This window comes from Heloderma suspectum, chromosome 4, assembly GCF_057233095.1.
Source record: "Heloderma suspectum isolate Gila_16-S chromosome 4, 16-S_ref, whole genome shotgun sequence".
In the NCBI taxonomy this organism is placed as follows: Eukaryota; Metazoa; Chordata; class Lepidosauria; order Squamata; family Helodermatidae; genus Heloderma; species Heloderma suspectum.
In genome coordinates, this window is record NC_139461.1 from 269,863,769 (window position 1) to 269,887,583 (window position 23,815).

Genomic DNA, 23,815 nt, shown 5'->3' on the forward strand with positions numbered 1-23,815 from the left:
TGTCGCCCTGGCAAGCGTCCTGCAGAGGCTCCGCAGGTCGCCTCCTCAAACACCTTTTAAAAGGTTGAAAAACCTTTTCATCTTCCCCTGGAATTAAAAGGGGAAGCTAGAGTACTGCTGTCAGGAGCGGCCTGGAGGCCTCTTTTAGTAGACTCCAATAGCCAACTCAAGACACAGACGAAAGGATTCTTTTCAAAGCTTTAATTCTTTTACAACTTAATGACTCTTTCAGATGCTAATCACCAGCGACTAAAGCAAGGAACAGCAGAGTAGCCTAAACTTAGAATAGGCAGTTGATCCCCGTTTGAAGGAGAATCACTTGAAGACCCAGAACTTATGGGCTAGGGAGAGATCCTCCCTCTTTCCCTTGGGTCCATGGGAGGCGGCCGTTGCTTGTGCGCCAAACGGGCGCTACGCCTCCTTTCCATGCCCTCCATCGCTCGTCGCTCCCTGTGTCTGTGTCGAGCGTCTAGCAAGCCCCCCTCCCACACTTTCTCACTGCTAGGTTCACTCTCTATCTCAGGAATGCTGACAGAAGGAATCTCTGCCAGCCGCTGTGCCTGTGAGGGATGAGCTGGCTCCTCTCCCACGGATTGCTGATCCTCCTCAGAATCAGAACTGCTCTGGGGCTCTATGGGCTCAGTTTCCACCCTGACATCCATCTGGATAAGATCTTTGAAGAACAACTACTTTTGCGGAGCACCAGAAGAGCTGGACTCTAAGGTCAGTTTTCCGGAGCGTCATCTGCTCAAAGCTGTTTTGAAACTCCTATGTAATTAGAAGACTTCAGGGCTGACGAGCTCCAATTTTAGTTAGTATTTATGAATTAAAAATACCAACAATATCTGAGGACCTGCAAAATCTGTTGAAGTGACTGTTTGTAATTATACTTACTTGGTTTATTTACGGAAGAGGAGGATGGCAGCATCAAGGGGAAGGAAAAAAGCCGCGGGACCACTGCCAACTCCCCCAGCCCCTTCCTTGGCAAAGGTTTCTAGAGATGCTGGAGATGTAGAGGAGCTGCTGGCTCTGATAAAAAACTTTGTCTTCTCAATTAGCAGAACAGGTTAAGAGGCTGGATACAATTCAAGATTCTATTACTAACCTTCAAGGGGCTGTGGATCTAATTAATAGTTCTTTGCAAAAGATGGAATTGAAGGTTAATACTCTCCAAGACCAGGTGTCTGCGCAAGAGATGGCTATGCATGCCTCTCATAATATCCTGTCTGCGAGAATTTCCCAACTGGAGGCATATACTCGTAGAGCAAACCTACATATCCTTGGTATCGAAGATCTGCCTGCTGATATAAGTCTGTTTAAATTCTTGGATACATTTCTGCATGAGCTATTTGCTCTGCCATCTGATTATTTACTTGATATTGAGCATGCATACTGTGTTTCAGGTCCAGTTCGTGGCATCAAAGGGACTGCCTATACTGTTATAGTTTAATTTGCAAGAGTTTCTACAAAAAATCATATTTTGCGCTTTGCAAGAGAAGTGGCAGAACCTTTTTGGGGGCCAACACGAGACAAAGTTATGTTATTTCTGTATTACACTAAAGAAATTGCTGACAAAAGAAGGCAATTTACCAAGGTGAGAAATCAGGCAAGACAAATGAATCTGCAATACCATATCAAATACCCTGCTATATTTTGCATTCTTTTTGAAGACCAGATGAAAAAGTTTTTAAATCATGAAATGGTGGAGGCTTGGATAGCTGGTGTTCAAAGTAAAGCACAGGAGACATCTTCCCCAGCCTCATGAGCTGGGAACTTTTCATCTATTATTGTTTTTCGGATTTATTTGGGTTATAAGGTCCGGGCAGTATGCCAATCCAGAGGACTGTTTACATATATGCCCCCCCCCTTTCTCTCTCTTTTTCTTACTTCCTCTTTTTTTATATTAGACATGATATATTGTATAATGAAATTCCTGTTTATGTGTGTATAGATATGTATACATTCATATATAGATTTAGAAATGACACTATCTAAAATATAGATAGTATAAAATATATTAGTGATTTGTTATTTCTTATCCTTTTTAATTTCCTTCCTTTTTATTATTATTACTATCATTATTATGAGACTTTAATTAGTAATATTTTTGGCTGGCTAAATTGTTAAGCTTTACTATTATTTGTTAACTGAAGGGCAATATATGGTTATTGGAAGTGAACTGTAGGCTTGCTCCCTTGCTATAAGACTGATGATATGATACTGAAATGTAAGGTTGATTATCTATGCTGTACTGAATTGTAATATTGGCAATGTTATAGGTATAAGTTTTAAGTAGAATGATATTTGAAGTTTGTGTGTAATGGAGTTTAAATTTAATCCTTTTAAGTAACTTCTTAATATTTTTTCTTTTTCTTTCTTGCTTTCTTCTTCCTTTTCCTTCTATTTTTTTTTCTTTTTCGTTATTGCTGTGGCCTCCTAAGAATACTGTATTGTTGGAAACTGTAGATAATGACTAGGTTGTTGGTACTGTTTATTTCATTTATAAAGATAAAAAATAGAATAAGTATTTTAAAAAAGAAAGAAAGTACATACACTGCTGGCCCCCCTTCACCAAGGCCTTTCTCTTTTGGGAGCAAAATATGTTTTCTTACAGTACAGAAAGAAGCATCCCTTATCAGTTAGAAGGTATACAGTGTGAAGAGCGATTATGGTGCATTGTTTTAGCATCTGTTAGTAGCAAAAAGCGTGGCTTTCACTGTATGTGAATATAGCTATGAGAACAAACTCTAAAATCATGAAAATTGCCAACAAAAAACACCTTTAGCAATGAATAAGCTGGTTCTGGCGGGCTCGTCAGGAGCTCCATCTCTACCTGGGACAGCAGGGGTCAAAATTGGTATAGTGGAACTGCAAAAGGGGATGCAAACCAGATGGGGCAGGGGCGGATAAATAACTAGGCGGAGCCGTTATTGGGGGGCTAAGGCTCCCTGGGGCAAAAACCTTTTCTCTTTGGCTCCGATTACAAGCCTCGTTTGCCCACAGATACCAATAATCCATTTGTCCTGAATATTTGTCCTCTAGAAGTTAGAACCAGTCTGAGTTCTCTTAAAATAGATTGATTAAAGGATCCTTTATTTGGCCAAGTGTGAGATGTTACGGCCATTCTTCCACACAGAGATGACATAAGCGCTTTTTAGACAAGCCAGCAATACCAGACAGAGTATTCCATATTTCCAGCATTACATACAGAGGTAAACCTGAAGGATCACTGCATTGATTTCCCACATCAACAGGTTAACAACTTCTAATACACGTATTTCCCAATACGGATAACAATTAGAGTTATTAACAGGAATACTCACTGTGCACAACCAGAACCAGACAAGGATCCGCTTACCCTATAAAAAGGACTTGGCCTTATCGAAGTCTCTTTGTCCCCAAACTCCTCCAAGTAACCCAAAGGTGAACTCACCTAGTGCTGGCTGGGTGTTGGTGAGGCTGGAGGGGACAGAAGGAGCGACGAGCTGTGCCAGTCCTGCCGTGGTCGCCAAATTGTGGTAAGAGGGGCAAAAGGCCCCTCGGTTTGGTTCGCTGGCTAGCTGATGGTCCAATAAATCATAAATAAACTAGACATGGGTAAGCTTCTGGATCAGACACGTGTTTATTACGAGGCTCGCAGGCACTCTGTCAGCAAAGGGGCAGAGAGCCCTGAGTGTTCCGTGGGGCTGACTTTTATACAGGGAAATACGTCACATATAGGGAAAAACTTTAGCCATGCTCTATTAGACACATTACTTGGAGGCTTACACACACCCTCTGTTATCTGGAGAGGAGCTGAATGTTTTTTTCCTGGACAGGAGTGGACACTTGCCAGCTACTGACACTCAGTTACTGCACGAAGTACAATGTTATCAACCCGCAGCCTGGGGAGGAATCCATCCTCCCTTACAATTCTCAGAGAAACTGCTGATAGGCTGTAATTTGCTTCTTACGGACTACGGTGCCAACAGCATGAAATAACTCAGGTTAACACTTTAAGCTGAAGCATCTGTTGAACACCTTAATCAGGTGCCAGCGGCACTCTTATAACTGCGTTGCTATTCTGGAGTACACACAACACATTAGGGGTGAGGTTAAAGGATTCTTTCCACAATCCGCCCTTTAATCCAAATAGTACGCTTTTCTTGGATCATGAATAGAATTCTTTAAGTTTAAAGCGATGGGTTGGATAGCTGGACATTTTAATAGGCATAGCTGCATACTGGCCTGTAGGAAGTTGACAGCGCTTACATAAAGGAGGAACAAGGTTTTTTATAGCATTGCACAAAGCAAGAGATGGCAATCACTAACACAAGTATAATAATGATTGCAATAACCAGGGTACCCAAGCAGTATTGGGTAGCCAGTCTCCAAAGGTATCTCCACCTATGTGTGAAATATCCTTAGAGATCTTTTTTATACTACTGAGGTGGTGGAAGATGTCAGGATGGTTATTTGTTATTCGTGTACAACACTCATTTCCAGCTAAAGCACATACACTTCCTTGTGAGGCTAAGAGGTGGTCTAGAACTAGCCTGTTTTTCAAGGCTACTAGACGTACCTCGGCTAGTTCACTGGAGAGAGATTTGGTAATTGCAACACTCATTAATAAACTAAGTGGGGGTTTCAGATAGAGCACAGATGTCAGCATAATTCTTTGTAACTCCATATGTAGGTATGAGGCCACGACTAAACCCAGCCCAACTGTGTTTATTGCGTTGGCGGCCCTGGGGTGGGGCTGTGGCAATTCTCATACCTGGCACAACAAGCCCTGGGGCGCATTGCTATGGAGCACTAAAAGATGGGAGCGCAAGTGTTGCTGTGTGCCTGCATAGCCACCAAACGCCTGCTGGCAACCTCAAAGTGGAAATGGCGTCGTTATGTATAAAGGATAAAAGAGGTTATAGGAAACAGTTGCGCGACTGCTAACCACATCTGCCACATCTTCTGTAGAAAATTCGGTTTCTACAGTCTAGTTTGTCCCATCAATCGGTGCCCAAGTCTTGGTTAAGACAGATGTTTTGCTGTCCCACTGAAAATATTTTTGGGAATTATCCAGCAGGTTATGAGGGGGGCAGATGGTTTGGCAAGCTGAGCCAGCAGTCAGCTTATTTGATTAGGTTGCTGCGCGTGCGTCCTTGAAAAAATCCTCCTGCTCCCACTTCTTGGAGCTTAGTGGGAAAAACTGAGCAATCTTGATGATTTATTAGTATCATTAATGTGATCGATTTTGAAATGTGTGGGATGTGGACATAATGTGGTGCATGTGATGCAATAGGGTGGTTCATTTTGCAATGGGTAAGAAATTAAAAGGGGAAAAGGTTACATTGTAACCTGATTACGACATTGGGTTTTGCATGTTTGATATGTGTAATACAGCATTTTTCATATGTTTAATACAGCCAAACCATTTGAATTTAGTTATCCATTTTCTTGTTCTTGAAACTGTTTGTGGATGTTTCAGAATATAGCTTCACTAACCATCATTTCTGCCCCCTTCAGGAATGGATAATCAGACAGTGCTGGCTGTTCAGTCCTTGTTAGATGGCCAAGGAGGAGTAACGGATCCCTCAACCCAAACCGTCAACACAGCCACCACCATCCAGTCCATGGGTGGGTCCCTTGTTTGCATGTTAGACGAGACTGAAAGGGAAAAGAGGCAAGAGTTGGGGCTCCCAGTATACCAGTTGCCTTGCCGCTTTATTTGCCCCTGTGTTATTCAGAAAGAGTTTGTTAGAACCCTATGTTAAAGCTTGGGCAATGCGCGCCTCTCAAAGGAATCAAAGCTCATTTTGCTTCCCTAACCCATGTCTTCAAACATCAGTTCCATGATTCCAGGAACCACGTACATCAGCTTCCTCCAACCTGGTGTCCTTCAGATGTCTTAGACAACAACCCACTTCATCCTTAACCACTGTAGCTATTCGGATTGGCCATGCTGGCTGGAGACAAATTTCAAGTATCATGAAAGAACCTCAAAGTATGGGGATGCCTGGCTGCTGTCATGCCAAAGGCAGCTTGGACTCCCCAGTTTCTTTCACCACCCCTGCCACTCAATTGGACCACAACTCTTTGGGCCAGGGGAGCCACAAAAGTTGCTGGGTAATTTCAGACCAGGGCAGGAACAACAGCCAGCTGTAGCACCTCATCGCTATGAGTCAACATTCAGCCTATCCACCCTTTCTTCTCCCTTGGCCTAAGTCTGTAGCAAAGCAAACAGCTTGGCATGTGGGGGGAAATAACCCTTGGGCTGTCCAAGGTACACAGTCAAGTCCCAGGTTCCAAATTAAGAATCAGAGAATAAAAAATAGGTGTAGAGAGGAAAAGAACAGGCAGGTGTTTTACTGTGTGTATACAAAGTGTAAAGGGAAATGCATTTCTCCAAATGTGTAGTGGACATGGCAGCCCTGCTCTCTGGGACATGTCCATTGTATGTTTCCGAGAGCCTGAAAGTGTGCATCTCTTCTTCACAGGTATAGTCAGAAAAATCTGATTGCCGTGGAAAGTGTGAACTTTGCTTTAGATAGAAACTGCTGTTAGAAAGCTAAGCATTGGGTGTTACCATTAAGAAAAATCCCACAGCTTGACAATTCACTTGCCTTTGGCTACGAGCCCCTGTTTATTTTCCCTCGCTGATACACTACTTTTCCTTGAATGCAAATGAAAAGGACTCTGGTTCTGGATTAACAGCTTTTTCTTTTCTGATTGCAGATGATGAAGATGTGTTTCTTTGTGGGAAGTGTAAGAAGCAGTTCAACTCTCTGCCGGCATTCATGACCCACAAGCGGGAGCAGTGTCAAGGCAATACCCCCTCGTTGGCCACAGTCTCGCTGGCTACGAACAGTGTATATACCCCGTCCATTACATCCGTGCAGCAGGCTCAGACCACCAATCGCCAGGTGGAGATGCTGAACGCTTAGAGATCTCTGTGCCATAAACAGTGGATTGCGTGAGATAACCCTAAACCAGCTATCGCAGTTTAGAATGACGGGTTTTGAAAAACTCCAAAGGTCTTTCTACATTTGATTAACAGGAGCATTTGCCACAGTATTTGTAGAGTATCTAACACAGAATGCAGGATTTAATAATATATAGTGGCTCTTTCTTTTTCAACTACCTTTAAATAATAGCATCTCCTCCATGTCAGAGTACACTTAATATATATATGTAATATTGTTATTGTATTGCATTAGTTTATTCTCATGATGCTAATGAGGAACTTAGCTCATTTCAATGTTATTGCTGAACGTACAAGGTTATCGCCATGCTCAGGTTAGATACGAATTACAACATCATATATAGTTTCTGCTAATAGTGGAAATATAATTCTACCGGATATGACTGTCTGGGAAATGCACTAGGAGTTCTGGGAAGCAGCATACATCTTGCAGCTCAATGGCCGCATTCACACACACGGGCGTGCCAGAATCTTGGAGGATATTGGCTTAACATGCCCAAGTAGCATGCTGCCACACACCGCTTGTTTGCACCCACTTGGCTCCTCTCACTCGCATGACCAGAAGTCGGAAGCTTACTGTGTTGTCCAGGACCTTGGCTTGTTGCTCTCTTTACTAGCAAGGCTCCTGGGTTTGGGCAGCACATTAAGCTTCCAAGTCCTGTACTAGTGGGAGGAGCCAGGCAGGCCCAACCAGGCTATTCAGACAACACTCAGTGGTTGAGTGTAGGTTGTTGTTGAACCATGGCTTATTTGTTGAACCGTGGGTTAGCGTGTTGTCTGAACATCTGCAGGGTGGCTTGAGTGTGGGTTAGCATGTTGTCTGAATGGCCCCTACGTATACTAGCACACAGCTCATTCACAACAAAGAGTCTTGTGGCACCTAGAAGACTAACGAATTTATTCTGGCATAAACTTTTGTGGACTATAGCCAACTTCATCAGATGCATGGAATATTATGGAGAGTTTCAGGTTTATATACAGTACGTATGGGGGGGAGGATGACTTGTAAACAATAAAGCCAGTGAGGTCTATCTGACCTCATTGTTTACAATCCCCCCCCCCCCCCCGATGTACTAGAGGAGCTGGCTGGAGGACTGAGGGGGGAGGTGGGGGAGAACAAGCCACTGCAAGCCTGATCATCTGTCAGGTTTACGTGGGTGGTTTAGCAACAACCAACCCACTGTGTCTCATTCACAGGGTGGCTTAGTGTGATGTGCTAACCCACCCATTTTAGCATTCTGCAGGTCCTTGCCATGCCCTGTCTGGCAGAGAGTGATTTCACTGAATAATGGACATTTTGTTTTAGCCTGTTTTAAAATGGTCCATAAGAATGAATTTTTTATTTATGTGCTGAGATCGAATGTAAGGTGTCTATTTTTTACCCCTTCTTCCTAACAGATCTCTACATATATTACTGTCCCACCCTCTCCTCTAATCCAGACGCTTGTACAAGGGAATATCTTAGTAAGTGATGAGGTCTTGATGTCAGCTATGTCTGCTTTTACAACTCTAGATCAACCAATGTCCACAGTGCAACCATCTGTGCAGGTAAGCAGAGTGTTTTACCTGTCCTTTAAGATGCATAGAAGCGCTGGCAAATTACATGTAGGAGGGTAATAGGGAGTATTATAGGAATCTAAGGCACAAAGTGCCAAAAGCCTGTCAGAGCATCTCTGCACCTCTGAATGAAATAACCATGTGATATTATTGGTATACATTTCATCATTTTACAACATATCTGGTTTCACAATCTGCCAGTAAGATCTATGTATCGTTGTCTACTAGATTAGTACCCAATGTACTAAGTTAGTGTTGTGTACTAAATTGCTGTTTAAGAAAGAAGGAAATGTTATCGCTCTTACACATCAAACATGTTAGGCATGACTTATTTTGAAGTAAGCCTTGTTGATGAATATAGAAGGTTGGGTCTAAGCTACAATACTTGTTCAAACACATTTGCCAATACCTAATGATACAGATGGTCCACAGCCCACACCCACTCCCCACTGGCAGTCACATCGCAAGACATTGCATCTTGATCTGAGCACGGGCGAAGCTGCTGCTGCTTTAGCTTCAGGGTGATGCAATTTGTTCAGCTGACCCAAGGTTCAGGTGTCCAGTGACCAGGATGAGTAGAAAGCTTACACCCCCACATGACAAGAACTGTAGGCACAAGTACAGGTATAAAGACATGTCCCTAAAGCAAAACAAAGACAAGTGGACCTGCAACAACACATTCCAGTGTGGGGTGCTTCTTGTCTTCCAAGATACTCCATTCCTTTTCCCCTCCCCTCCCCCCCCAGTTTTTCTTTTTCTTTTCATCTCAGCACCATTCTACGGGTACTGAGCATGCTCAGTCATCATTGGGTTGTTTTGGGCTCCCCCCGCTTAACATTTCTCCTAAAGTTTTTTGTTGTACTTGTACAAATCTTGGGATCTCCCCCACAAAAGCCTGCTGATACCTTCCTCTTATGTATGGTGCTGTTTTCAGGGCCAGTGTCAAGGGTAGGCATGGTTGGGTACCTGCTGAGGGCCACACGCCATTAAGGGCCCACTGACAAGAGCCCCCTGGATTTGTTCCTCCTCTTCCCCATTGCAACCTGGTTATTCCCCTGCCTCTTGCTCTGGCCCAGACAACTGTGGTGGTAAGAAGGAGGAGCAGTAGATGGGACTGCCTGCTTGCTCACTGGTTCTCTGCCTGTCAGGCAAGCAAATGGCAGCCAAGATGAGAGAGGGGATGAGGAGCAATAGCAGCTGGTGACAATGGCAGTGAGAAGGTGGACTGACTGAGGGAGGGTGCCCATGGAGGGTGTCTTGCCCAAAGGCCCTCCAAAACCTGGAGCTGGCACTGGCTATTTTGGCTACATAAGGAACCCAACTCCAAGAAGGAGCTTGCTATTAGTATTATAAGTAAAGTGGGAGCCCACAACAAACTGTTGCATGGATTAATTATTGAGTTTAGTACCCCACACAACCCGACATTTCTGTGTTACTCACTTCTGTTCCCCTCGTATCATTCCTCTTCTTTCCTTCCTGAGGTGTTTCCCATTCACACTTCTTCTTCTCTCCCCTGCTTCTGTGCTCTATCAGGTGTCCTGCTATTTCTTCCTCTCTCCACCTCTGTTCCCACCGTGTCTTCACTGATTTCCACCTATCGTTTCCCTTCATGCCTCTTTCTCCTGTCCTCTCATGTTCTCATTTCAGTCTCCATCATCCCTCCTCTTGTCTTCTCCTGCCTCATGTTTCCTTCTCTCAGCTGCATCTTCCTCTCCTTGCTAGTTAGCTTGTTCACTCTCTCCCACCTCCAGGTTCATTTCTGCTTTGGTTGTCTCTCCTTTGGGGGTTGGACTCGATGGTCTTATAGGCCCCTTCTAACCCTACTATTCTGTCATTCTGTGATTCTCTGCCTCCTTCTCTAAGTGGTCTGTGCTTCAGCCCCCTCTATCTTGCATCTCTTCATTCATCGTTTTCCTCCCCCACCCCATTCTTCCTCTTGCTGCTTCCTTCACCCAGAATACCCAGCCAGCAGGCTGCATGGCTTCACCAAACCTCCTGCATGAGTCTTGGTTCCAATGGAGTTTTATGGCAATAAACCTGGGTGGGTCTGGTGTGCGCTGCACACAGGCATAGTTGTGGGGGAAGCCTTTTGGGGAGGGTGTTTTCCTTCTTTGTGTTTTTTTTAACCAGATTTTTGGTACTGCTGCAAAAACTCCCTCTTGTGCATAGGCGATGCCCTTTGGGGCACAAAAGCATTGGCACTCCTCCTGTGCATTTGGGAAATAGAGGGAATGATGTGTGTTGGGTGCCACAGCCCATTTTATCAGATGCATCTTTAAGGTACCACAAGACTCTTTGCTGTTTTTTGCTGTAACATGGCTAGCTCTCTAGAATATATGAAGAAGGCAACCCAAAGTTATTAAAGTTATGTCATAAGCTTCATCATAAGGTTATTTCATTATATGCCAACAGCATTTGGTGTAGAAGTAAGCTTTGATGTTGTCGATGACTTTATCTACAAATGTGATCTTGGTTTATGAATCTTGGTCTGAACCCAAACCTTTCTGATGCTTTCTTTCCAAAGTGTTGCTAATTTCTCATTCTGTCTTTTTAGAGCAGCTTGAATATGCATGCTGGAGTGGGATACCTCTCTCAGCCACCACCACCTCCTCCTCCTCCACCACCTCAGCCTCCTCCTCCTCCCCCTCAAACTCTTGGAGCACCTGGACAGGCCAATGCAGGCAGCAGCAGTGTGGTGGAAGTGTACAGCGCACCTGCACCCATGGCTGGGAATGGCACAGTAGAGATACAGAATCTGGGAATGCAGCCCTATCCACCCATGGAGGTAATAATTGGTTTAGGGCTGCATAGTGCAGTGTGGCTCCAGTGTTGCTTGCTGCCTTCTGTCTGATTTTTTTAAAAAAAATTAGATTTAGTAGCTGCCTGTCTGGCCAGCTACCTGGCCACTCTAGGCAGCGTACAATACAAATAGCAGCACAAAATACAACAAATCAACTGAACAAAACAACATTACTCTAAAAAAAACCCCTAACCCTCTGCAAATGCCCACCTGAACAGCCAGGTTTTCAAAGCCCGGCGGAAGCTCATCAAAGAGGGGGCATGGCAAAGGTCACTAGGGAGGGAATTCCACAGAGTGGGGGCCACCACAGAAAAGGCCCTCTCCCTAGTCCTCACCAGCCTAGTTGTCCTGGCTGATGGGACAGAGAGAAGTCCTACCGAAGCCGATCTCATTGAGCAGCATCCCTGGTGTTGTTGGAGCTGCTCCTTAAGAGATTGGGCCGGAACCGTATAGAGTTTTAAAGGTCAATACCAACACCTTGAATTGGGTCTGGAAAACAATTGGTAACCAGTGCAATTCCTTCGGCACTGGAGTGATGTGGTCTCACTGATGGCTCCCTTTAATCAGGCAGGCTGCCATGTTCATGCACCACCTGCAACTTCCGAACCGTCTTCAAGGGTAACCCCACATAGAGTGCATTACAGTAGTCTAAGCGAGAGATGACCAGGGCATAAACTACTGATGGGAACAGATGGTTAGGGATGTAGGGGCACAGCCGCTGTATCAGATGGAGTTGGTACAGCACTGCCTGGCTCATGGCTGACACTTGAGCCCCCATGGACAGCTGGGAATCTAAAATGACCTCCAGGCTGCAGACCTGGTCCTTCAGGGGCAGCCGCACCCCATTCAACACGAGGTCAATATCCCCCAACCTCCCCTTGTCTCCCACCAGAAGTACTTTGGTTTTGTCAGGGTTCAGTTTCAGCTTATTCCTTCCCATCCAGCCACTCACCGACTCCAGACACTTGGACAGGGTTTCTACAGCCAACCTTGGCGAGGATTTAAATGAGAGGTAGAGTTGCGTGTCATCTGCATACGATGAGTGTGTGGTCTCTCTAGTTCCAAACAAGAGAGCAAGAAAGCTTCTTCTGATTTACTCAGCTTCAAAACACTACTTATCAAAGAAATTAGAGGCATTGCAAGATGTGTAAGGTTGGCTTTTAATGAAACTAAATGTCAGCCATTAAGCATATGGACATCAATGTTTAAACTTGTTTTTATTATATGTAATTGCAATGTGCATTTCATTATGGTGACTGCATTCAGCTGTAATGCGAAACCATTGTTCAGCATTACAAGGATGAGCCTTGCCTCACCTCTCCTGAGCTTGTGTGCTGCCCCTGCCCCTCTTCTCCTTCGTTGTGGCTGTGAGGGGATCAGAAGCTTCCACTTCCATTTTAGATAAACTGCAGTTTAGGGTGTTATACAAATCCTAATTGTGGTTGATCTTAACTATGGTTAGTGAAAACAAGCCAACTTCACGAACTGTGGTCTGAAGCTGGCTGGTTTCTACTTACCATAGTTAAGATTAACCACAGTTTGTTCCAGTTCGAAGACATGTCAAACTGCAGTTAATCAAAACCATGAACAAAAGGCTCCGAATTCGTCCTCATGACCACTGTGGTTTAGAGTTATGTATGAACCAGCTAAATGCATTGTTCTCTTCATCCTTTAAAGAAGCAGGCCTTTGAGCTGTTCGTTGCTTCTCATCCCTTATGGGTACAGAGAACAGAAGCCAAGACAAGCCCCAAGTGTAAAAGCCCTTCTAGATATTAGTGTTACATGCTCACATAGTACATTCTGGCTGGAGCCAGCGAGCATACTACCACATCATTAAAAAAAAATTGAACTGGTAATCTGATTTTTTTTAGGATTTCTGGTTCAGGCTCAAACTTGATGAGTGTTGGAGATCTGTGGCTGGATCTCCTGTTTTTTTTACATTTATTTTAAAATGATTTCGTTGGTGCAGGATTTCATCAGGACTGCAAGGGAAGTCCTGATCAAGAACTTAAGTAAGTTTTCCTTAGTAGGGCAAATAGCAACGGGATGTTCATGTGACTCAGCATGTCTCTCCTCCATGGTTCCTTTTGAAAGAAATGCAAAGAAATGGAAGATTGTATTGTGGATTTTGAGTGGCTTGTTTAGTTTATCCCTCGGGTTCATCAGAGACTTCACATAATGGCTCAGGTTCAGTTTTGGATTCAGGTTCAGTTTTAATTATATGTATCTGTAATGTGCATTTAATTAAACCACCTTTCGTGCTTTATCTTCAGAGCAGCAGGCTTTGACTTGCTTGCTACTTCTCACATCTTTGATTGGATAGATACCAAGACAACCTACTTCTTCCTCCTCAGTTTATGCCTTTCTGAATTGTTGATGTTTGTGTTCTGAATCGTTGATGTTGGTACATCTTCAGGCATGTTTTCACCAATGATTTCTGTTTTAGGTGCCCAGCCAATGTGTAGAAAACCCAGTGTACCCCTCCCCTCCAGTATACAGTCCAGGCAAGCAAGGGTATAAATCCAAAAGCCCAAACACTGCTCCTCCCTTGAATAACACATGCGGAGGAAATGTGACCAATTATGATTCAACATCGCCTTCCAAGAACCGTCATTCTAAAACAGACAGCAGCCTGCTGGAAGGTAAGGCTTTTGCTACCAGCCCTTGCTGTGGTCTTATCTCCAGGTGGGCAGCAGAAGGCCTCTGCGAAGTATCTGAATGACCTACAGCAGGGGTGGGCAACACGCGCCCCCAGTCTTTTTTGCAGCCTCTACCCCCCCCCCCCGTTGCCGCTACCACATTGCTGCTGAATTTCGGCAGCCTGACAGCAAAAAGGCCAGATTTTAACTTTAAAACAAGGCACACAGAGGGTTCCTTATTGGGAACATATGTATTTCCCCATGGGGTGGGGCTTGGGATATGCAGAGTAATATTTTAGATGATATAGAGAGGTGCAGGAAACAACAAACACCAGGCCCGTGTGCGTCTTGTCCCCCTTGCACTCTGTAATGTCCAAACCCCCTTCTGGGACTGAGGTTGGCGATCTTGTGACTTAAAAATACTTGCATGGTCTGAATGGACTGGTAGCAAAGGTGAAGAACTTCAGTGTGTTTTATGTTGAGATATCTTTAGGAGTTCTTCACAGATTACAGAATTCCTATTCAAAAGGCCTTTCCACACAGGAATTAGCATGCAGCCTGCATGTGGGTTGTCAGTTATGACTATTCCATATGTGGAGTAAAGGGGTGGGCTTTGTTCATGGTGGACAGCCGCTGCCTGGAGAGTCACAGCCAAACCTTAAAGAAGTTGTTTCAAGGTCTGTTGTTGTCGCTTCACATTAGAGAGAATTGGGATACTAGATCTTCTGAGCAGCATTTTCAGGAAACTGTTGTCTTGGTTGTCCTCCGCTAAGGCTTGGTGCTTATGTTATTGTGGTGGAACAGGAGCTGCAGCAGTTCTCCTTCTTCCTGTGCTGCTGGGTGATGTGAAAAGCCCAGGCTACGGAGGAGGAGCCCATGCTGCAGTTCCTTCCCATGCCAGCGTTAGCCCAGTTTCCGGAGGATGGGAGGAGCTGTGGCGTGGGCTTTTCCTGCATGGTCCCGAGCTTCTCAGATTGCCCTGGTAGTGCAGGAAGGAGGGGTGCTGCACTGCAGCAAGAACTCCCACAAAACCAGGGTAATGTGAGTACTGGGCCTAAATCGCTTATTCTGTCCACTAAGGATCCTGATGGTGGGCTGATTTGCCATCCATAACCATTTTGTTGCTTCCATAAAGCCTTGCACCCAAGATCCATGCTTCAGTTCCATCCCATATTGTTCTATGTCCGTCATATCAAGGGTGTGGAATCTCAGGCATGCGGGCCATATCCGGCCCACCCGGGGTCGCAATCCAGCCCTCCAGGGTTCCCTAGATGGCCCCACTCCCTTTCCCCTGACTGCCGATGGTTTTGTGGTTTCCTGGCTTTTGCACTGTCTCTCTCCTTCCCCCATTCTAGAAAGCTGAAATACCTCTGCTAAGGCTTCGTAAGACCTCTCAGCTAAAACATGCTGGTATTTTGGCCCTGCCCCTTTTGCCTTTGGCCCTGCCCACTGCTGAAATGTGGCCCCCCAAGAGTGTCTCTGAAACTGAATTTGGCCCTTGGGCTGAAAATGGTTCAACACCCTGCTGCTTCATACATTGTTCCCAAATATAGCTCCAGCCCAACAGAGAGCGAGGGAGTAGGAACCAGTGACCATGGCCTCCTTGACATGAGTGGCTCTTTGTTTCCTTTGGCTTATATTTCAGGGAAACCGAAGTCACCGAAACTGAAATGTACATACTGCGATAAGGCCTTCACCAAGAACTTTGACCTGCAGCAACATATCAGGAGGTAATGGCGAGCTTCCAAATTGAGCACAGGGGCAGTGGTTAATTGGACAGGGAAAGGGCTGGACTGGATATACTCTGAGCAGCAATTGGATGTGCATTGGAGCCACTTGCTGGGCAAGACTTAGAAAATGAGAGCCATCTCTCTGCTAGGTCAGTGTTTAACATGGGCCTCAGGATGGCATGTGTGTATGAAACCTCAACTAGCTGTGTTGGCTACTTTCACAGTGGAGCCACAGGTCTTGCAGGGCCTCACTAGGCATATTGTCAGCCTGGCAGACGGACCCTTTCAACAGCTCTCTTGACTGTCATTAGTGACCTTACTGGCATTAATAGTTTTCAGGTTGCCATGTTCAACTCCTATTTTTGCATCCCAACACCTAGAAACAGTCTGTTGGGCCACATCTTCAAGCTTATGGTTCATACTTCCCAGTCATATTCCTGGTTTGCTTGTCTCTACGCTTGTACTGTGCCCTGTGCCCTGTGTCCCAATTCCACTTCCTTCTTCCATATAGGCTTCTTATGTCTGGGAGTTCCATTGCATCTTTACATGTTTTTTTAAACCTCTTTTTATTTTAGAAATTGAACTGGTTAAGGAGGGACTTCCAGCAGCAGCCAGGAATGTTATCTATGCTTGGAGAACACGCGCTTTACTTACTAGTATTAGAAAAGGATGTCAGGAATTGCTCTAGGAAACATCAGGTGTGGTTGCATTTGACATCAGCTTCATAGGCTTTGGTGGCCATTTGCAAGTGGGTAGGCTATGTACGATATGGACTTAGGGGCTTACCTGGACAATTAAGGAGAAGCATGTGTTAACTACAACTCAGACTTAGTGGGATGGTAGCAGTAGAAGTTATTTATTTATTTAAATAAAATGATTGATTGTATTTATGCCCCGCCTTTTTTCCTCTTGCAAGGAACCCAAGGCGGCTTACATTATCCTCCTCCTCTCCATTTTATCCTCACAACAACCCTGTGAGGTGGGTTGGGCTGAGAGTGTGCAACTGGCCCAAAGTCACCCAGTGAGCTTCCATGGCCGAGTGCGGACTAGAACCCAGATCTCCCAGCTCCCAGTCCAACACTCTTGCCACTACACCACGATGGGGCAGCACCCTTGCCAAAACGAGTGTGTATGCCTCAAAATGGCAAGCACGCTCCCTGTCAATTTCCCATCCAGGCACAGGTGACACAGAGATCTGCTTGGCTTTAACGATATAGCAGCATAATTTCTCCTCTGGCGGTTGTCTGTGGCATGCATTTGATCTTAAAAACAATTGCAGACCGTGCGCTTCAGCACTGGAGCATACAGTCTGTAAAGGAAGGAAGACAGACAGACGATCGTGTAGGGAGAAGAAGCCTTTGTGGCTTATCCCTCTGCCCACACGCGTGCTGCACGTGTGACCACCATCTGCATAGTTCCCCGTGTCGTCCGAACCCAGCATACAGTGCGGCAGGGGTGGCTTCATGCAACTTGCAGTAGGGATTGTAGGGTGGGTACGAGGCCACCCCCACTGTGCCGCACATCGGGTTTGGATGACACACCAACCTGCTGCATCATGGGAAATTGCGCAAATGGTGGTCGTGCACGTGGCACGCCTGGGAGGAAAAGCCACAACGGCTTCATCTCCCCACTACGCAATCATCCAAACACCCGAAAAGAGAAAAGGAGAGAGTTTCCCAAATGCTGGGATAATGAACAAGGAGAGTCTTGCTTGTGTTCAAAAGTTTTTTGAGGGTACATGAATGTTTCCTGTGCTTTTAGTGTTACAGTAAGGAAAGCCCTATACAACTGGATGTTTTTAAAAGGCCACGACCTGGTATATAAATGCTCAGAATGGCACTGATATGGGGGAGAGCCGGGGAAGGATCTTGTCACCAGTAATTTCTTCCTTTCTTTAAATCATTTGAATACTGCCCATCCATCATCCAAAAGATTCCAGGTGGTGAACAGCAAATATAATAACTATTTGAATATAAACCGCTAAAACTGTACAATAAAACAACAACAGTAACAATAATAAGACGGACAGGTCATGGCAGAGAGTTCTGACAAAATGTGGTCCACTGGAGAAGGAAATGGCAACCCACTCCAGGATTCTTGCCAAGAAAACCCCATGGAACGTATCACAAGGCTAAAAGATATGATACCGGAAGATGAGCCCCTCGGGTCGGAAGGTGTCCAATATACTACTGGGGAAGAGCAGAGGGTATTTCCAAGTAGCGCCAGAAAGAGTGAAGCGGCTGGGCCAAAGCCAAAAGGACACTCAGCTGTGGATGTGTCCGGTGGTGAAAAGAAAATCCGATGCTGTAAAGAACAATATTGTTTAGGAACCTGGAATGTCAGATCAATGAATCAAGGTAAGCTGGAGGTGGTCAAACATGAGATGGCAAGATTGAACATCGACATCTTGGGAATCAGCGAACTAAAATGGACAGGCATGGGCGAATTTAATTTAGGTGACCATCATATCTACTATTGTGGGCAAGAATCCCTTAGAAGAAATGGAGTAGCACTCATAGTCAACAAAAGGGTGGGAAAAGCAGTACTGGGGTACAATCTTAAAAATGATAGAATGATCTCAGTACGAATCCAAGGCAAACCATTCAACATCACGGTAATTCAAGTCTATGCCCCAGCCACTGATGCCGAAGACGCTAAGGTTGATCGGTTCTATGAAGACCTACAACACCTTCTAGAACTAACACCAAAAAAAGATGTCCTCTTCATCATAGGGGATTGGAATGCTAAAGTAGGAAGTCAAGAAATCACCGCGATAACAGGCAGGCATGGCCTTGGTGTACAAAATGAAGCAGGACAAAAGCTAATAGAGTTTTGCCAAGAGAACATGCTGATCATAGCAAACACTCTTTTCCAACAGCACAAGAGACGACTCTACACATGGACATCACCAGATGGTCAATATCGAAATCAGATTGATTATGTCCTTTGCAGCCAAAGATGGAGAAGCTCTATACAGTCAGTCAAAACAAGACCTGGAGCTGATTGTGGCTCAGATCATGAGCTTCTTGTTGCAAAATTTCGGCTTAAATTGAAGAACGTAGGGAAAACCACTAAACCATTCAGGTATGACCTAAATCATATCCCTGATGAATATACAGTGGAGAGGTGAAGAATAGATTTCAGGGATTAGACCTGATAGACAGAGTGCCTGAGGAACTATGGACAGAGGTCCGTAACATTGTTCAGGAGGCAGCAACTAAATCCATCCTAACGAAAAAGAAATGCAAGAAAGCCAAGTGGCTGTCTGATGAGGCTTTACAAGTAGCTGAGGAAAGAAGGGAAGTGAAAAGCAAGGGAGAAAGGGGAAGATATATCCAACTGAATGCGGAGTTCCAGAGAATAGCAAGGAGAGACAAGAAGGCCTTCTTACATGAACAATGCAAAAAAATCGAGGAAAACAACAGAATGGGAAAGACTAGAGATCTCTTCAAGAAGATCGGAGATCTCAAGGGAACGTTTTGTGCAAAGACGGGCATGATAAAGGAGAAAGAAGGCAGGGACCTAACAGAAGCAGATGAGATTAAGAAGAGGTGGCAAGAATACACAGAAGAACTATACAGGAAAGATCTGAATGTCCCTGATAGCCATGATAGTGCGCTCACTGAACTTGAGCCGGACATCCTCGAGAGTGAAGTCAAGTGGGCCTTAGGAAGCATTAGTAACAACAAAGCTAGCGGAGATGACAGTCTTCCAGCTGAGCTATTTAAAATCCTAAAAGATGATGCTGTTAAAGTGCTGCATTCAATATGTCAACAAATTTGGAACACTCAACAATGGCCGCAAGACTGGAAAAGGTCAGTTTACATTCCAATTCCAAAGAAGGGCAACGCCAAAGAGTGCTCAAACTACTGCACAATTGCTCTCATTTCACATGCCAGCAAGGTGATGCTCAAAATCCTACAAGCTAGGCTTCAGCTTTATGCGAACTGGGGATGGGTATGCCTCAACCCATCTGGTCAATTGGTTTACTATTACTAGCAGGTAAAGAGCCTCTTGTTGAGGGTGAAAGAGGAGAGTGCAAAAGCTGGTTTGAAACTCAACATTAAAAAAACGAAGATCATGGCATCTGGCCCCATCACTTCCTGGCATATAGAAGGGGAAGAAATGGAAGCAGTGACAGATTTTACTTTCTTGGGCTCCAAGATCACCGCAGACGGTGACTGTAGCCATGAAATTAAAAGACGCTTGCTCCTTGGGAGGAAAGCTATGGCAAACCTAGACAGCATAGTAAGAAGCAGAGACATCACCTTGCCGACAAAGGTCCGTCTAATCAAAGCTATGGTTTTCCTAGTAGTAATGTATGGCTGTGAGAGCTGGACTATAAGGAAGGCTGAGCGCCGAAGAATTGATGCTTTCAAACTGTGGTGCTGGAGAAGACTCTTATGAGTCCCCTGGACTGCAAGGAGGTCCAATCAGTCCATCCTAAAGGAAATCAACCCTGAGTGCTCATTGGAAGGACAGATACTGAAGCTGAAGCTGAAATATTTTGGCCACCTAATGCGAAGAGAAAACTCTCTGGAAAAGACCCTGATGCTGGGAAAGACTGAAGGCAAAAGGAGAAGGGGACGGCAGAGGATGAGATGGCTAGATAGCATCACCGATGCAATGAATATGAACTTGAGCACGCTCCAGGAGAGAGCGCAGGACAGGAGGGCCTGGCGTGCTGTGGTCCATGGGGTCACGAAGAGTCGGACACGACTGAACGACTGAACAACAACAACAAAGCGGCTAAAACCATACAGCAGACTAAGACATTTCCCAGGCATTTTCATCTGTGGAAATAACATTTTCTTAACATAGCACCAAAAAGATTGTTATGTGGGTGCCAGGATACCATTAAGTGCTTGTAATACTTGCAGAGAACCATATTCCAAGATGGCACACAAAACAGTAATGGAACTGCTGGGCAGGGATTGCATCTTCCAAGCAATTGCAGTTTGCAGTTTGGATGCTCTATCAGTGTGGATTCCCTGTCACAAAAGTACTCTTTCAGGTAGAAGACATTGGGATCCCCATGCAATGGTTCAGGATGCCTCTGTGTTCCCGTTCCATCTGAGGAATGACAAGTGGGCATGAGAGAGAAAGAGGAAGGGTCTTCTTAGTTGTGGAACAGCTTGAGCTTGAACCATTTTAGCAGGTGGCGAAGACTGTTTTATTCCAGCAATAAAGCAATTCTGGTTTGGCCTCTTAGATGTTTTAATTGCTGCTTTTTACTGTTTTATTGTTGGTTTGTATTTCTGATTGTATAGATCTGTAGTTGCTTTTATTGTGACCCGCCTTGAGTACATGTCAATATAAAAAGGCTGGGTACAAATAATTAAAAAATAATAATAAAATGAATAAATGCGTGTCCTTGCTAGTTTGGAAGATATTGTACAGTTCCTGGATGCTGTTTTGTTCCTGGTGGGCCAATACCTCCTAAAACAGACTGGAGCCCACAACATTTAATACTGCGGTTGGGTACACTCATGATAACCAGCAGCAAGGCTATTCCGCTGTTGAGAGGTTCTGCTTTCTGCGCTCTGATATATTGTCCTCTTTTTCCTTCAGTCACACAGGGGAGAAGCCATTCCAGTGCATCGTATGTGGTCGTGCCTTTGCACAAAAGTCCAACGTGAAGAAGCACATGCAGACGCATAAGGTGTGGCCACCAGGAATTGGGTGTACCATCTCTCGGAGCTCTGTCACTGTGCAAGTCATGGCCCTGAACCCCAACCAGCAGGAGGATGAGGAAAACGCAGGTGCATTACTTACTGGTGGGATAGCCAGTTGACTGATGACCTGCTCCCTAAACCTCTGAATAATTGTGCTTCCACATGTTTCTACCTGACTTTTGTTTTCACAGTCCCCAGGACTAGCAGGCTTTCGAGTGATAATTTCTGTGTGCTGCCAATTTCAAAATGTATTAGCACATGAATAGATAGGTCAGATATGTAGGCAACATGATGCTATTCAGTCACAACCCTCTGTACCAGCCTTCCCCAACCTGGTGCCCTCCAGACAGTTTGGACTACGACTCCCAGAATTCCTGACCATTGATCATGCTGGCTGGGGCTGCTGGGAGTTGAAGTCCCAAACATCTGGAGGGCACCAGGTTGGAGAAGGCTGCCCTATACTGTATTCTCCATCCATTGTTGTGGATGGGGTTGGCCATATTCCCATTTTGAAAGCTTTGCACAGTAGTCGAATCTGATGCTAGGAAGCCAGTACAGAATTCTTTGTCTGTGGGTTAGATCTCAGTTTGGATGTGTACTGTTAGTGTCTATCCCCAGCCATGGAACAGGTGATGGGATTCTACGATTGTGTACCACCTGGTTTCCTTCTTATATGTACTTGCCTTACATTCAGTCTGTATGTAGAACAAAGCCTGTGTATCTAGTGACCTGGATGTGTGATATAGCTGGTTTCCGAAATATCTCTGCTACTGCCCATAGTAGATCTTAAGGAAACATGAATGATCCATGCACACCGCACATGTACATCATGGTCTACACACCAGTTTTGCGCTGTGCCATATGCCTGGTGAGAATACGACTGTTGCCTGGCCAAGCTCTTTTTCCTGAGTTGTACATACCAACCACTCATCAGCTAATGAGTAGAGGGGGAAAGGCACATCCATCCCACCATTTCAGGAAGGAAGGAAATGTGCATGAAAATGAAGAATGAACTCAGCAAGCACCATCAGCAAATTACAGTGGGCCTCATTTGGCTGGTTGATGGGGTCAGACCTCTTTCAGCCCAAGGGCCAAATCCAGGGCTGCTTCACACAGAGTTTTTATCCTGCTGTTGAGATTGGTTAGTCACGGAAGTTTGCAGACCCTTTAGATGACACTGTTAACCTCCAGGGCGTCTCCTGCACTAAATGACCTTTATTCCATGTTGGAGATAATGAGCTATCAAATTACCCCGCTTGAGTTCTCTCCGTGAAAAAGGAAAAGTCGCAACAAGAGGAGCTAGACTAATGAAACATATGGCAGACTCAGTTAAGGAGGAAAAGGAGCAGGAAAGGAAGCACGTGTAAAGGGAGTCTGTCATGATCCTGCATTTGAAAGGGAAGCAGAAAGCCCCATTTTAAATGTGGGATTTTAGGCTGGTGTAGAGATGCTCTTTGTCTGGGAGACACTCTCGGGGGTGGGGTGGGGGGGTTGCATTCCAGTGGTGAGGACAAAATACCAGCCTATTGTAGCTTAAAGCTCTCACTGCAACTAGCTAAGCCTTAGGAGAGGCATTTTAGCCCTTCAGAATGAAAACAAAATTGCTCAAAAGCCACCAATCGGTGGTCGGGGGAAAGGAGGCGGGGCCAAGGGAAGGGGGCGAGGCCATTTGGGGACCCCTGGATGGCCGGATTGGGATTCCAAGCAGGCTGGACTTGGCCTGCAGGCCTGAGGTTCAACACCCCTGGCCTAAGGTCACCATTAGTCCTTTCACTGACAAAGGGCAGTTCTTGGCCTAGATCTCAGTGTGGTGGTAAATCTGTGTCTGGCCTGTACCTCTTCAGATTGCAGGTGAGAGCTCACATGATAGAAATGCTCCTTCATGAGAAAACGTTCTTATATATAGAAAACTATAATTTCAATGTGAAGGCTAGGCAAGAACCTTTCCTCCTGACACGCAGTTTTCTGCATGGAGGGAATTTGTTTATTGGAAGGGCATCAGTCATATGATCCCTCACCTACAGTCTGCAGTGGTACAGCCCAGACACAGGTTTACTATGTCACCAAGAACTAGGTCTACGATCAAGGAGTTCCTCTTTTTTTAAAACTCCAAAGCTACTGAAAACATGATCATCCAAATGAAATGAAATGCAAAGGAAAAGAAAAACAAAGGAAATCTAATTTCCATAGTTTTGCATTCTGGATGTCAGGGTGGACACTGAGCCCATAGAATCCTAGAGTAGTTCTGATTCTGAGGAAGAGTAGTCGCTCCTGGGAGAGGAGCGCGCTCCTTTTTCCCAGGGCCAACAGCTGATGGAGATTCCTCCCACCAGCATTCCTAGCTTAGATAGCAGTTCTGGGAGTGACAGAGCGCGGGAAGCAGACTTGATGGACGCGCGACGCTGACGCAGAGAGTGGCGCCAAATGGAGGGCGCAGAAAGGAGGCGTAGTGCTCT

At 45.1% G+C, this 23,815-nt stretch overlaps 1 protein-coding gene across 4 annotated transcripts in view; it reads left to right on the forward strand.

Annotated features, from left to right (window-relative positions):
* The window catches only part of ZNF341 (zinc finger protein 341), a 48,480-nt gene that overhangs the window by 14,221 nt on the left and 10,444 nt on the right, over positions 1 to 23,815 (forward strand). The window contains exons 2-10 of one of the 4 annotated variants that reach the window (XM_084853849.1): positions 524 to 723; positions 1,404 to 1,594; positions 5,503 to 5,613; positions 6,712 to 6,899; positions 8,357 to 8,506; positions 11,070 to 11,300; positions 13,762 to 13,957; positions 15,600 to 15,684; positions 21,256 to 21,446. In XM_084853849.1, the coding sequence (XP_084709975.1) occupies positions 5,505 to 5,613; positions 6,712 to 6,899; positions 8,357 to 8,506; positions 11,070 to 11,300; positions 13,762 to 13,957; positions 15,600 to 15,684; positions 21,256 to 21,446 (1,150 nt within the window). In that variant the 5' untranslated portion in view covers positions 524 to 723; positions 1,404 to 1,594; positions 5,503 to 5,504. Of the gene's footprint in view, positions 1 to 523; positions 724 to 1,403; positions 1,595 to 5,502; positions 5,614 to 6,711; positions 6,900 to 8,356; positions 8,507 to 11,069; positions 11,301 to 13,761; positions 13,958 to 15,599; positions 15,685 to 21,255; positions 21,447 to 23,815 lie in introns of those variants that run through there. The other 3 variants (XM_084853850.1, XM_084853852.1, XM_084853851.1) reach the window with 3 other exon arrangements.